The following is a 14,813-nucleotide window of genomic DNA, read 5'->3' as shown; positions in this document are numbered from 1 at the left end:
AACTAAGTCGATTTTAAATCTAAATATAAGATTATTTTACTTGGTTAGATCTGCAGTTTTTACAGTGCAGAGCAAGTTGTTCAATCACATCCAACTACCTGATTCAGATGGGAAACCCCTGGTTTAAGAAGAAAAGAGTCTATCAAGCATTGTTCGTTTGTTAACCGTGTTCACAACAATGTGTATACAAGACAGACAGACGCCACCATGACGAGATAACGTCCCGCCTGGCATGTTCCACACTGGCACACACGGAAAGAAAACTGCCGAGACCACTGGAAAAGGAATAATCTTTAAAGAGATAAAAACCAGGCGACAATGAATTGGCAAATACAAGAGATAATAAATGATTTCTTGTGGTGTGACAACGGTGTGCACAGCAGTGCAAAATCTATCATGTAGTGATGGTATTATAGATAAGATCCCTGGATGATGCGGCCTCCAAACCAATCTAAAAACACAAAACAACAAGCACAATGCCTTTCTCAATGGAACCAGGCATTGCCAACAAAATGGACTTGAGGCATGATGGTCTGGTCTTTCTGTGTTTTTTGCTTCTATTGGCCAAAAAGCAAAATAAATATTGTAACCCTGTAGAGCTCAGTCCGCCCTCAGTACAGCTCTGTCCTTCAGGAGTTTGGTCGGATTTTGCGTATTCCTTACCTTTCCATTAGTTAGTAGTCAGGATTGATTTTAAAATTAGATTGTCTAGGCTAGGACTGGTTTACGTGATAACTTACCTATCTCCGTTTTTAGCAAGATCATGGTAAAAAGAAAACAGCTGCAGTAAAACAGCTTGTAATACTTTTTGGTAATGTTTGTGTTGTCAGTATCTGCACTTCAGATCTGTTTTGAATTGTCCAAACAAGTTCATCACAACTGGTTTGTTAGAGAAACAAAATTGCCTCAGTTTGGTAGATGGCTTGATGACGAATTAATTCAGTTAGTCACATTCCCGTATTCTAACTGGTCTGAACCACGTATCAACAAACAGCTAAGTCAAGATAATAACACTGTCATTATCGGTCCTGTCATACATTTCCTTTATAAGTTATTGCTACACAACCAGTGTTAAGCAACATGACAGATGTTTACTTTTTAGTCTAGAAGAATTGTAGCCAGGTCAACACCAAACTTCATTTCCTTACTCATTCTATCAAACATTTTAACTAAATAACTTGCATGTTGTAGCTTTAATCTAAAAACAGTACACAGTGTGCATGTTAGGCAGAACAGAGCCAAGGGGCTGAGTGGTCAACAGCTAAAAACAAGCAGAGTTAACAAAATGCAGACTGAGGGAGCACAGGAGTCAAGAACATTTAAAGCAGCTTAGCTTAATGCAATGGACTTCTAATGAAATCAGCCCAATGGTAGACAGACCACAACCGCAACACATGGCAGAGATTATCTGACAGGTTTCAGTACTGATCCTGGATCTGTATGATTCTCCGGAGTCACATCGAACAACTGTGCATGTCTGGGAGTAAATATGAAGTGTAGTCGAGCCTGAACTGATCATCGGACTTTTCAAAGCGTACATTTTGACTTCAGCAGGTAATGCACATTAAAGATGGCTGTGGTCTGTTGAAGTGTCCCAGTCAGTAGTGGCCGGGACCAATAAATGGACAACACCGGTCCCCAGAAACTGAAGCAGCTATATCGAATTCAGCCATCATTATGCTCGGACTAATGTGGCATGTCAATATGTCGCCTGTAGAAAAGGCAAGACCCCCCACAAAACACATCTAAACCACTGTCTGGATACAATATCTCCTGCAAGCGTGCGAGGGCAGATGGAGCAGCTATTTCTGCGGTGTGTGGGCATCAGCTTACATGCAGACCACCACTCTTCATCTACTGCAAAATGAAAACTTGGGACTACCGATCACGACTTGACAGGAGCTCAGAAATGGACGGAAAAGCAACAAAAGACCGGGACACGAACAAGAAATGCTCAGGCAGTTGATCTGAAAACTTCAATCATCGTCGGCTTTACAGGAAGCCTCGCCTCAGAGAGTACTCATCAGCAACGTCCCCCTGGATCCTGCTACATGGCAGGCTAAAAAAAATCAGCAGAGCGTATTCCCTCGGAAGTATTGTAATTCCTGTAAAATACATTAGAATAAGGTGCTGAGTCAGACATTTTAATCTTTAATGTGCATGAATTAGTAAAGCTTCATGATAAAATGACTGTTCCCTCTTCAGTACGAGAAACATTTGAACCCTTAGAGAGTTAAACAAACGTTCGTAAAAATCAATCTTTCATGTGATAAAAGGCCTTGATAAGGCCTCCGTGACCAGATTTATGCGTAAAGCTTAATTTTTATGACAAACATCATTGTTCTGATAATGACCTGTTTTGACCAAGAATTTGAAATGCCAGATTCAAAACAGCGACCTGGCAAGGACTGCTACCACAAGCTGATTGGAAGCCGAGATTCCCCCTCCAATCTGGGTGAACCATCTGTAACAGAACTGCATGTGGTAGCATTTTATATTCTATCTTCAGCGCCCTGCTTCGGAAACAAGTCCTTATCTTATAAATAACTTTGCTTGCTGTGTGGCATAAAAATAAATAAATAAATAAATAAATAAATAATGTACAGGAATACACAAAATCACCCCCTGAAAGTAGATAATTGTAAATAATTCTGTCGTGCACTGATCATGAGTTAAGCTTGCAACACAGATGCAATAGTGTATTGCATTGATTTCCACAAACTGGCAGATGAAGGTGTGTGGAAGCTTTAACAGGCAGATGTGAAGAGGTCAGGGGAAGGCAGGAGAGCCAGTTATAATGAGGATTGATTGTGTGTCTGGATGCAGAGGTGTCTCTCTGAGCTTGACTCCATTGCCTAGCTAGACCTGCCCCGCTCTGTTGCAGGCCATAATTAGACAGAAAGCAGGAACAGATATGGAAGACAGCTGAGTAGGAGGAAGAGGAGGCAGAGGAAGGAAGACAGTGACGAAAATGGGAGCACATAAGATGAGAGCTGGAGGGGGAGTTGATGGAGAAAGCGAACACGACGAAGAGGAGACAAAAGCATGAGAGGAAGGCAGAGTAGGAGTGAGGGATGCCGAGTGTGTTTGTTCTCCAGTTCTGCACCCAGCTTAATGAGATTAGTCTGGCAGAGAAAAAAAATGCCACACTGGGGAATTCAGGTCACATGAAAATAGGCTAGCTAGACGTCTGCCTAGCACTGTGTATATGTTTGTCAAGTGGATGAGATTAAGAGGTCCATGGTCTACTTGAAACCCAGACAGGATTTAAATATCTTGGGTGGCTCCTCCTCCTCCTCCTTCTCCACCTACACCTCCTCCTCCACTTCCCACTCTGTTCTTGTGCACTTGTTTTCTCTGAAATGTATCCTCTAACAACCAGAAAAAACCTGACGGGTGTTGGTTTTACTGCATAAAACCATTACTGCCTTTTCTATCTTGCTGTCTCCCTCTCTCCTCTTCCTCCTCTGGTCCTCCCCTCCTCTTTCCTGCCCCTTCTCCCTCCGTCATGTGCTATTTTCCAACCTCCTGCATTGTCATTTAGTCACAGCCGCTCATGCTGCTATTTAATGTCTTCTCTCCACCCAGGAAAACATAGGCCTCAGACAAGAGCTGTATCATTAGTCTCAATGATCCTGTCCCATTTTACTTGTTTCAACATTTACACAAACCGGATAGCTGTGTGTGTGTGTGTGTGTGTGTGTGTGTGTGTGTGTGTGTGTGTGTGTGTGTGTGTGTGTGTGTGTGTGTGTGTGTGTGTGTGTGTGTGTGTTTGTGAGCTTTTCCATCTGTCTGTTTCTGCTGCTGCAACATGCTGGGCCCAAATGTGTGATGTCTGCAGGTACGTTTGATCCCTGCTACCTGTCTGACAACTGAAATTGCAGATGCAATCTGTGACTGGGAAGGGCAGTGCCAGTGTGTGTGTCTAGCTGCCCTATCATACATACCCGTGCAGGTTTTTTTTTTATGCAAGTGTTTGTGTGTGTGTGTGTGGACAGGGTGTTTAGAGACACAGACATGTAAATCCCTGTAAAGTAGGAGCTGGCATCATTAAACCAATAGCTTAGTGATTCCCTGGCTGGCCCCCACTGCTCACTGCAGGCTGTTGCAGGGCAGACAAACCAGATATGCTCAGAAAAAGTAGTGACAAAGACTAGTGCATGGCGATAGATGAACAGATACACAGAAAGGCAAACATAAAGAATGAAAAGCCACACCCAAACCGACAGAGATTTCATCAAAACAAACACAGTAAGAGAGAATATTAAAAAGTAGTGTCTTAGAATCAATAACTAAATGAGAACTAACTTAAAAGGATAGAAGGTTTGAATGAGAGAGACAGAAGAGGAAAAGCATGAAGAGAAGAAAATAAATGCCACATGGACAGGCAGAGAGGGTCAGACCGGCTGAGTCGCAACCGCCTGCCCTGTCTTTTGGGACTTTTTTTTAAATAGGTCATTGTCTGACCTGCATTATGGTACCACGGCCATGTCATAATCACACCATTTTGCAGAGCTTTGTGCCCAGGTCAGCCTCTCATTACCTCACAGCCTCACGCATGCACAAAACATCCTTTGTTGCACGCACACGCTCAAAGAGGCAAAAGACAGTGTTTGACTTGCAGAGCAACAGCAGCATCAAAATCAAGTCTGCCGTTCCAGATGTACGATCGGCGAAGAAAAGATGGTGCTGGACAGGCTCTGCAGCACCGTCTGCGTGGAGGGAAGGTCCAGCATATGTGCAGACACTTATTAACGGTTTAAATAAGCACACTACTTCTCTGAGACTTGGCGAGCGCTCACAGCAGGCGGTCGGGGTGGGGAACGGAGGCAAAGCAGCAGTAATGTTGCCGATGACGTGAGTGATAATGATAAAAAAAAGATGACGCCAACAGCTGCAACAGCTCTCTTCCAGATAGGTGGGCAGTGCTAATTGATTTGCTACGAGCTGTGTCTTTCGCAGAAAGACCAGGGCACAGCAGGGCTGCCCTAATTAGCATTTGGAAGCAGACAATCATTATGACTCAAGAGCACCTGCTGCCTGCAGAGGTGGCACTCCTACTGCCCGAGAATAGAGGCAGAAAGAGGCAGAGAGACAGGTGAGTGAAGATAAGAGGACGGCAGATACATAGAGACAGGCTAACAAGTAAAGTAACAACTAGGCCTATCCTCGCCTTCATGGGCAGGTGAGGGAAACAATTGAAAGATGAGAGACCAAAGACGGGTTCAGTGTGTAAGTCCGCTCTCCACGGGATACGACTTTAATGACAAGGAAACAGACCCACGAGGCGGAAAGGAGGACATAATGGACGACTTAAGCAGTGGCAAAGAGGCAAAGAGGTTACTTATAATGTGTGATCATTTTATTCTATGTTTTATTCTATGTTAAATTTCACAAGAGAGTTCATTATTTAAACCTCAAGTATATTCAGTGCAGGTGGGAGCCACGGCTTTATCAAACCCCATTTACACAGGCCTCACACAAACAACACCTTAATGGGAGTTCAGACCAAAAAACTGCCCTGATTTAAATAAATGCAAGGATTGAAAAGTACATGCTGCAAGCTAGTATTTCCTAAACCTCCACACCACCCTGCTCATGTACCAGCGATACGATGATTCAGGAAGATTACAGATACGCAATGGTTTTTACGAGGAAGTATTTTGACACCTAGAAAGTTCCTATTCTTTTATCCTTCATCGGGTTGTTCATTTTACAAAATAATCCACCAGGAATGTGTGTTTGTGTGTGTTTGATTGGCCCACGATAGATCTGCACATAGTACTGACAGCTCATATCGTTTATGTTTGATGGCAATCTCTGTTAGATTGGAACGATCCATTAAATTAAATGTGGTGTACAGTATTCACACAAAAGTGTGCAGATATGTTGTCGTACTTTGGTTCACACAGCGGTTTGCTGGACTGCGATATATTTTGTTCCAGCAGAAGTTGAGCCAGATTCAATAAATTTTTGTTGCATTTTTTTGTTGTTGCTGCATGCTGCTGCCTGCCCACTTTGTCAATGAACTGGTCCCATTAAAAAGAATCTGGGACGTTTGTTTGATCAAGATATATTTGATAAAACAATACATTCCTTCTGGCAAATGAGCTTTATTCATTTTTCAGAATTTGAATATATATTGTATAGGCGCCCTTTAGCTTCCTCATTTCTCTTGGCATCTCTCCCCCTGAAGTTATTTTCATTCAGAATGACAAGAAGCTCTGTGTGTGTGCACTATAACCTCTGAGGGGTATGATAATGTACATCAGGCTGGCAGCGGGATTGGCTCTACATCAAAAGACCATGAGAAATATGACAGGATAATATAATATTCACATTTCAATCAATCAGTTGCCACTTTCAGGTAAGCGATGTATGAAGGGAGACACTGATCCCCGTCATCGCACATGATGCGTAACCGGATTCCCCATCAGCATCGTGGAATTAAATGAAAAGCACACGGGAAAACGGCGGCGCAAAGTCCGGGGCGATAAAACTGTCGGGTTTAACAATATTAGAGACGGAGAAGGAAAAATACACCAGATTCCCATTTGTGATTGAGCCATGATGAGGCTACACTGAACATAGAAATCTTCATGTAAAATGATCTGCAGAGGTGGGAAAAACCAGCAGAGAAGGATGGACAACTATGGGAAAGGAGTCTGGACGTGAGAAACATTGTATATGGTATATTTCCAAAGAAAAAGTTTTCCACACTTTGAATTCATAAGTAAAACACAGTATAAACATCTAATTAAGTGTTTACACTACACAGTAATTCAGTTGTAAGCAGTATAACTGTTGACAAATACTGTGCATTAATGAACTATTGAGTATGTCTATGCACAACTATATTATTGTGTTATAAACTCTTAATTAAATTTATATACTGATTATAAGTACTAAATAACATAGTACCAAACCAGCAAGATACTAAGGAATACATTTTTATTACTGAAAAGACTTCAGTCCGGTATATTGCCAAAGCATGAGATACACCCGTCAATCCACTACAGGATACCGTGTCAGTGTCACGTTTTGCTTCACGTAGGTGTGAAAAGTACACGCAGATATGACCATGGTCAGAGGGGAGGCAGGTTGGGGGGCGGTTGGATGGACTTTTCCCCAGGAGACCAGGGTTCATGTCCATCTAACCAATCTAACCATGTGGGTTTTGGTGGCTAAACCAAACGCACCTCACTTTTCATGCCATAAGTGAGGCAGAACGAGACACTGACGCGATATCATGCAGTTTGAATGCACAGACTCTGCTGCGTTAATGGATGACTATAGATTTTGCTAAATAACTTTGTAGCCTTAAAAGAAAGTGGTAAATTCCTGAAAGGCCTGATAATAAACAGAACGCATAATGTTTATTATCTGTTGATCTATCTCCGGGCTCTGCCTTTTCCCCCAAACAAGAGGACTGGTGCTACAAAGCTAATGCATGTGTCTACTCCGGCTATTAAAAAGAGATCACAGATTGTGACTCAACCAGCCACATAAACACATAGACAGGGTGGTCCAACATGCTTCTGGCTCTGTGTGTGTATGGGTGTGTGTGTGTGTGTGTGTGTGTGTGTAGTCTCTTCCCAGAAATGTGCAACAGTAAACAGACTAAGAGGCAGAGAAGTAACATTACCATTACCACTGGCTGGGAGCATAAACAGTGGCACACAATGCAATGCAATACAGTGCGTACTTAACTCCTTTTTATGTTTGTTTGTTTGCATGTACAGGCACATACTGGATGTCACTTGCACACATCTCAACGGACAAGAAAAAAAAGAAATATCTGTAATCAGAGGTGCAGAGGCTGCAAAGAGCAACCATGTGGACCCATGAGAGGTGCCCTACTTGGATGTTCCCTGGGGGGCCCAAAAGGCTCTAGCCCTTCACTCTTTCTTCCCTGACACTAACCAAATACAGCAGCACAAACACATTCAGGGACAGGGGGCGTGTTCACTGTGTGTATATATGAAAGAGAGACAGCAACCAAGAGGCAGACATCCAGAGGGAGGGAGGAAAACAGAGGAGGAGACGGAGAGGAAAAGAGGGGGACATTAACACATAAGCAGAATGCACCCGGCTTTAACCCACAGCTTCAAGCATTTGGCGACGTTTTTTTTCATATCCTCCTCCCTCGTAAAGAGAGCAATTACATGTCCAGGACAATCCCACATTAAACAAACATTAGTTCTCTCTGCAGAGCCAGACTTGGCCAAATTACATTGTTTCCAGATGCCTGTCACAAATACACACTTACACCCACCCTAAACCACTCTTCTCTTCTCCCCTTCTGCCTGCTTCTAAGCTTTCTATTGTTCTTCTTGTCTCCCATTTTGCACCTCTTTATCTCTCCCTGTGGTTCCCTAAATTTCAACACCTCCCAAGTTAAGACAAGGGGTTTTGTGAATAACACCAGAGCAGCCTGTTTTCAATTACACTGCCACATCCACTACTACCGCAGGAGGAGAGGAGGTCCAGAGATGGAGGAAACGAAGGAGTCGGCATAATGAGACAGCAGTCCCTTCCTTCGGATGTTGCATCTCCCAAACGGATGATAGACCTGAGGTCATTACAAGTGGCCAGATAAGAAAAGCTATGCATGAGGTTTTATGAAAATTTAAGTTTAAGATTAAAACTAATGGAAGAGGGAGGAGATAGACGGCTAATGTTTAGCTTTTAGATAATATTAGAAAACTATTAACTTTTGTTAAGTTATCTTCTTTTCTTACTGTGTATCCGTTACACATTTAACTGTTTAATCCACAATCTCATTTCTCTGTGGATATTTAAAAAAAATTAGCTATGCATTTGCTCAAAATTTAGTATATATTCATAGACAATGTAAAAAACAGTGTAGGATTTAGTGACATCTAATGGTGAAGCTGAAGATTTCAACCAACTGGATACCGGTTCCCGTTACCCTCCCCTTCTAAGTATGTACGAGAAAAACATGAAGGCCCCTCTGTAGTAACTGTTTGGTTTGTCCCTTCTGGGCTACTATAGATGATGGGCTCTATCTAGAGGACCCACCCCCTTTATAGATACAAGCAGCTCATCCTAAATTAAAATATTCTTTGTTTCATGTGATTAAACATTAATGAAAACATAACTATGAATATTATATTCAATTTCTGCCAATAGATTCCCTTAAATCCTTTGCACTGAACATTTAAGCCCTCATTGTCACACAGCACTACCACCAATTAGACTTTGTTGAGAGAACAATTAATAAATTACTCAAAAACAAAATCTTCAGATTAAAAAATCATGGAAAAAATTATTAGAAGCAGCCCCACTGATCATATTTACATTTTAAACCCTGTATCCACGCAAACCTTCTATTCCAATAAAAACAGAAGAGTCTACAGCCTGAAGGTGTTTTCACTCCTCTCCTCATTACTGTGTTTCTGCTCTATATGGTTGTAATTGAGGGCAGCAGCGCTTTGAGCTAAATGCTACCTTTACCCTGTTAAACATAGTTTAAGGCATGGTAGCATTTGTTCATTTGCACTAGTATAACCTGATGGGAATGTCCGTACATTAGCCGGTTTTTGGTCATAAACAACAATAATATTTTCATACTAATGTATCCAATACTTTCAACCTGAACCACAAAGGGAAGACGGGGCTCATCAAAGTCAAACAATCATCCTCTTAGCACCAACAAATTATGGAGGGAATTACACGGTAAGTCATCCAGTAGTTGTTGACGTATTTCATTCTTGACCAAAGTAGTGAAAGAACATCACTCCCGATAGAAAACGCTTCCTGTAAAAGAGCCTCGACTAAATCTCTGTGAAATTGGTTAAACCTCTGCCTTTTCCATTTTCACCTGTGCCACCGGCTATTCTACTTCCACACATGAAAACCTCGGAGGTGACACTAGAGAGAGGGAGCCGGGATGGACACTCGATGCAAAGTTAGGCACAATCAATGAATTTAGCCAGAATTACAGACTGGAAGGCCTCCTTCCTTCTGAACGGCACAACAGATCTCATTCAAACGCTGAAAAATACCAAATACTGAGATGTTTACTACCAAAGACATGGGAAAAGCTGATTGTGCAGTTCTGTTTGAGCCCATATGGAACTCCACTGCTTGTTCAAAACATAATTAAACTCAATTTATGTTTCAGGGTGGATGTGTGTGTATGTGTGTGTGTGTGTACATGCTCAGAAGGCAAACAATACAGTTTGTTCCCTTTCATCATGTGATGTCAATAAAACTCTTGAGTTGACTTCTGGATGTGGATAGTAGACATGGGAACCTTTGTAGACATGGGAACCAATGTCACATTGAGTTAGTATAGTCTAAGCTCAAGGATAACAGCTGTATCACAAAAGTTCTGCTCTGTCTTACAAAGTCTATGACCCAGACTGGATGTCAGACACTATTCAAGGAAAGCAAAAAAAACAAAGCAAAAAAACAAACATGTAAAATTCCCATGAAATAATTGTGCTGAAAATCTGCCATGTGCCCTTGAGCGCTGAATCGCTATCGAAAGCAGGAGTGCTGCTGTGTAGGTGACCTTCCACTTTGACCGCTCACTGCACGTATTTGTCTTATTGTATTTGTTACTGGTAGTTTTCACTCTTCCTATGGGAACAGCTGGCTGAACTCAAATTTTTTTATATACAATATTTAATCACAGCAAAGTAATATGTTTCTTTTCCATTTTCAATCATATACATAGCGTGCAATTACTCATGTATGTAAATAAAAGAGGGCATTAAAACCGGCCCTGAAGGAAGGAGGCATCAAAACAAAGCAGGATAATTGCATTTTATATGTTTTTATGTGTGTGTGTGTGTGTGTGTGTGTGTGTGTGTGTGTGTGTGTGTGTGTGTGTGTGTGTGTGTGTGTGTGTGTGTGTGTAGACGTCTGTAAGGGGCCTCATCAGACAGTCACTACATGGTTCAAGGAGCTCTCACATATACTCATGTTTTCTCAGGACCTCAGGGCATCTGTGGGGGCCCCCACCGAACACATACACACAAATATGTTTACGCAAACACAATACGCAAATCTGATGAGACAGCCAGACTGAGAGGCAGACAGACAAACCTGAAGGCAGGGGTGTCTGCCTGATCGTAAACACAGACAATTATATATGTCAAAAGTCAACAGAATGCCCTCATCAGGTGCAGCTACTTATAACATGCAGATACTTGATTGCATGGGGGAAATCATAATAATTAATTTATCGGTTTAAGCTCTGCCACTTAGTTATTGCTGTGTGCCTGTTAAGATTTCAATTTGAGATTAACACTGATGTTGCAGAGAATTTTCAATATTACTTTGGTGCCACTGTGAATTACATAAAACTGATATGAAACATTCAATTTTATTGAATGTTGGCTCCTACAGATGCCCTTAGGTCTTGAGGAAACACGAGTGAATGCGAGTGCTCCTTCACCCGTGGAGTGAATGTCTGATGAAGACCCCCTTAAAAACGATGCACACACATACAAACACATCAATACCAATCACATCTGCATGGGAAATGTGAAGCTACAGCCGACACGTCGTCAAATCAGCTTACAATTAGGGTAAAAAAAGAAAAGAAAATGATAGCCAGGTTTCATTCAAAGGTAACAAAATTCCCCTATCTGTACCTCTGGAGTTTATGCAACGGACAGCTGAATGCAGTATTTTTTTTTTGCACTGGAAAGTAAATCCATCTTTTCACCTAAAACTGTCAGCAACAAGGTGAGCAGGCTCCTTTCTGAAAATATTTAACTATTTATTAAAAATAAAAGTTTGGGCTATGGCAGTAACCCCCAAAATGGGGATCCACCTATTGGTAAGTCTAAAAAAAAAAAAAAAGGTTATTTAAGTTTATTTGATTAAAGATGTATTCACATCCCAACAATGTTCAAATTACTTGTTCATAATTTCAAACATTTTACAAAGGAAATTTGCCCGTGCTGAGACATGTCAAGTGAAGTGAGTGTAAAGTCGGTCATAGACCAACCTAACATTAGCTTGATGCTAACAGACTCTGACTGTTCAGTTGTTGATTTGAGTGAAAGTGCTGGACCTGACAGGTGAGACAGAGTCCGCAGACGAAGTGGTACTTGGCAAATTTGGTTTGGTACATAGTGGTACATGGTCTGAGAAGTTCGAGAACCTCTGGTCTATTTGAATTACTGAATTACTACGAAATGACAAAAAAAAAATAAAAGCCCTAATTGGTAATATTTCTTAAACCTAAAGGTTTTTTCAAATGCTAAACTTGACAATATTAAAATCATGTTGCCTCCAATGCAAATTCATGTAACCTCACACAAGAGCTGGGCAATACATAGATTTAAAATTGATATCATGATATAAGATGAGACATAGTCTTTGATTTTGGTTATCATAATATTTTGATAAATATTTGATATTTGGATTTTGTCTTTCCCTGTCATAAAAAGGCTGCATTACAGTGAAGTGATTCCATTTTCTGAGCTCACTGGACTGTTGTAGCTGCTCTATTATTTGCCTTTATCAACTTAGTTATTATATTAATATAACTGATGAATATTAATCAAAACATTTCATTGTGTGAATATTTTGTGAAAGCAGCAATAGTCATCCCAACAATATTGTTGCAATGTCGAGGTATTTGGTTAAAAATATCATGATACTACCTAACTCTTACTAAATGGTTACAAATGCCCTTGTGAAGTTACTGTCTCACATTTATGTAGACATAATGTGGCAATCATTAATAAACTTACCACAGACTGAGTGTGAGTGTGCGTGCGCGCGTGTGTGTGTGTGTGTGTGGTACTCACATAGTCTGGCAAGGCTGTGTTGTCTCCCTGTCTGCCTCTCAGAGACTGTGTTGCCTGCTCCAAAACCTTGTTGTGCTTTTTAGAAAGCAAAGCAAATAAACTGCAGGGGAGACACAGAGAGAGGGAAAGTAATGAAAGCCCCGGTGACAGATGAACGATACACCTCTATAGAGACCAAAGAAACCAAATACACAGTCACCACACTGAACATGTTCTAATTAATGTGCCATAAATATATATAGTGACCTTTATTTATCTCAGTTGAGGAGAGAAGCCTCTATCGAAGACAGATTATTATTAAACTCAGACCTGTTTTGATTTCTAAATGAAGCCGTTAAAAAATCATTAACAATAATGAGTCTTGCAATAAGAAAATAATTATGAAACTGGCAGAAGACTGTTTTAGAAATGACGGGTCCAAATTTTACAAATCACGCTTAATTTACCACCAATTTACAATCACAATTATGTTTTTTTTATGTGGATTTAATTTTTTCCCCAGTATTTGGTCATATAAGTGGTCGTTCCCATTTCAGTCCAACCTGTTCTATATTACATGTGTTTGTGTAAATCGTTGGATGTGATGGTACTGTATGACGGCAGGGTGCAAACAAACATCCAGCGTCTCCGAGTCTGCTTGAGTAACCTTGGGTAGTAGCGAAGAGAGGGTGGGTCACACTCACACAAACACACTGACACACACTGTCAGTTGTTGAAAAGTACAAGAAAAATGCACATGAACAGGTATGTTTAACTAACACAAAGGAACCAAAGATGCACACAGACACACAAACTGCATGTTTAATGCAGTAAACTGATTGACCTGTGTGGTTGCACAAGACACCTGAGAAAAGACACTTTTTGTTTTTTTAAAAGATTTTCTATGAATATCCTGTTTATGCCAAAGTGTTTTTGAAATTATCAGTGACCTTCTGTTTTAATTACAACTTTTTAATTCTCTTAGTAGATGCTTCAGGGTGTTTAAATCTTTAATTTGTGTGTTAATCAAGAAGAAAAAAAAAACACAGAATAAATTAAATTCAATGATAGCGAAAGGCCAGGGAAACGCAGATGCACAAACAGGGCTCTGATAAATCCCTGAGAGCTACACCTGTCCATCTGTCAGCAATGTAATCACACACAATCCCTCAGCATTCTTTATCCAGGATAATTGGCCAAACGGAGACATCTGAGCAGCAATGTGGAGGCCTACTTATCATCTTCAGACCTAATGTCAAAGGCCCTGTTGGCCACAACTATTCAAGGACCTGTTGTACTGAGTTTTTTTTTTTTTTCCATTTCAAACGAGAGACCACCGACCAAGTTCCACCTGGGATGTTTGCCCACAATAACGCACTGTGACTCGCCGGCCTGTCCCATCCGTCATTTATGCTGAGGCAGTGATGGACGCGGTCCAGGAAACGGCGATACAAAAGATTTCCACAGTGCTGGCATGATCCCAGAGTCAGTTATGAGGCTGTGGTAATGAAAGACATGGTTCACCCTGACACACCGAAGATGTGAAGGTGCCCTGTCTCTGCCTGTCCGGAGGATTTGGTTTTCATCTGGACGCACACAGCGCGTGACTGAGTGAAACATTTGTGACTGAACATTTGTATGTTTGAGATTTCAGGCTCGTAGTAGCTTTTATTTTTTAAAGTTATGTTTCTGCTTAAATGCTGCTCAAGTTTTAAGATGATATCTGAAATTTAGCAAATGTGTAAATCTGTTGCCTTTATTGTAATATATATTAAAGAAGTTGTGATAAAACTATATCATGAATTCAATAACAACTATGTTAAATCACAACATTTTATTGCTGCTGCCGACCAAAACTGGTGTTTGTGTTTTTGAAATGAACTAATGTGCTTTTTCTTTTCTTGTGTACTTTGTAGTGTTTTATGTAGATAAAGAGGGTGAATACATAATGAGCTACTGTCTGGCTTTGAAACAGTAATACTGCAGGTACAATATTTCCATTCTTTTTGTTCTTTATTTTTATCCTTTGTTTTTTGGCCT

At 40.8% G+C, this 14,813-nt stretch overlaps 1 protein-coding gene across 2 annotated transcripts in view; it reads right to left on the bottom strand.

Annotated features, from left to right (window-relative positions):
• Positions 1-14,813, bottom strand: part of dym (dymeclin) — a 49,900-nt gene that overhangs the window by 14,083 nt on the left and 21,004 nt on the right. For both annotated transcript variants that reach the window (XM_069710785.1, XM_069710786.1), the window contains exon 14: positions 12,795-12,894. In XM_069710785.1, coding sequence (XP_069566886.1) covers positions 12,795-12,894 — 100 coding nt within the window. The remainder of the gene's footprint in view (positions 1-12,794; positions 12,895-14,813) is intronic.

This window comes from Brachyistius frenatus, unplaced genomic scaffold (assembly GCF_029030835.1).
Source record: "Brachyistius frenatus isolate BFR_SWC_R1_liver_20210118 unplaced genomic scaffold, ASM2903083v1 Contig_94, whole genome shotgun sequence".
Lineage (NCBI taxonomy): Eukaryota > Metazoa > Chordata > Actinopteri > Embiotocidae > Brachyistius > Brachyistius frenatus.
The sequence above is the reverse complement of the archived record's forward strand: the minus strand, read 5'-3'. Positions and strand labels throughout refer to the sequence as shown.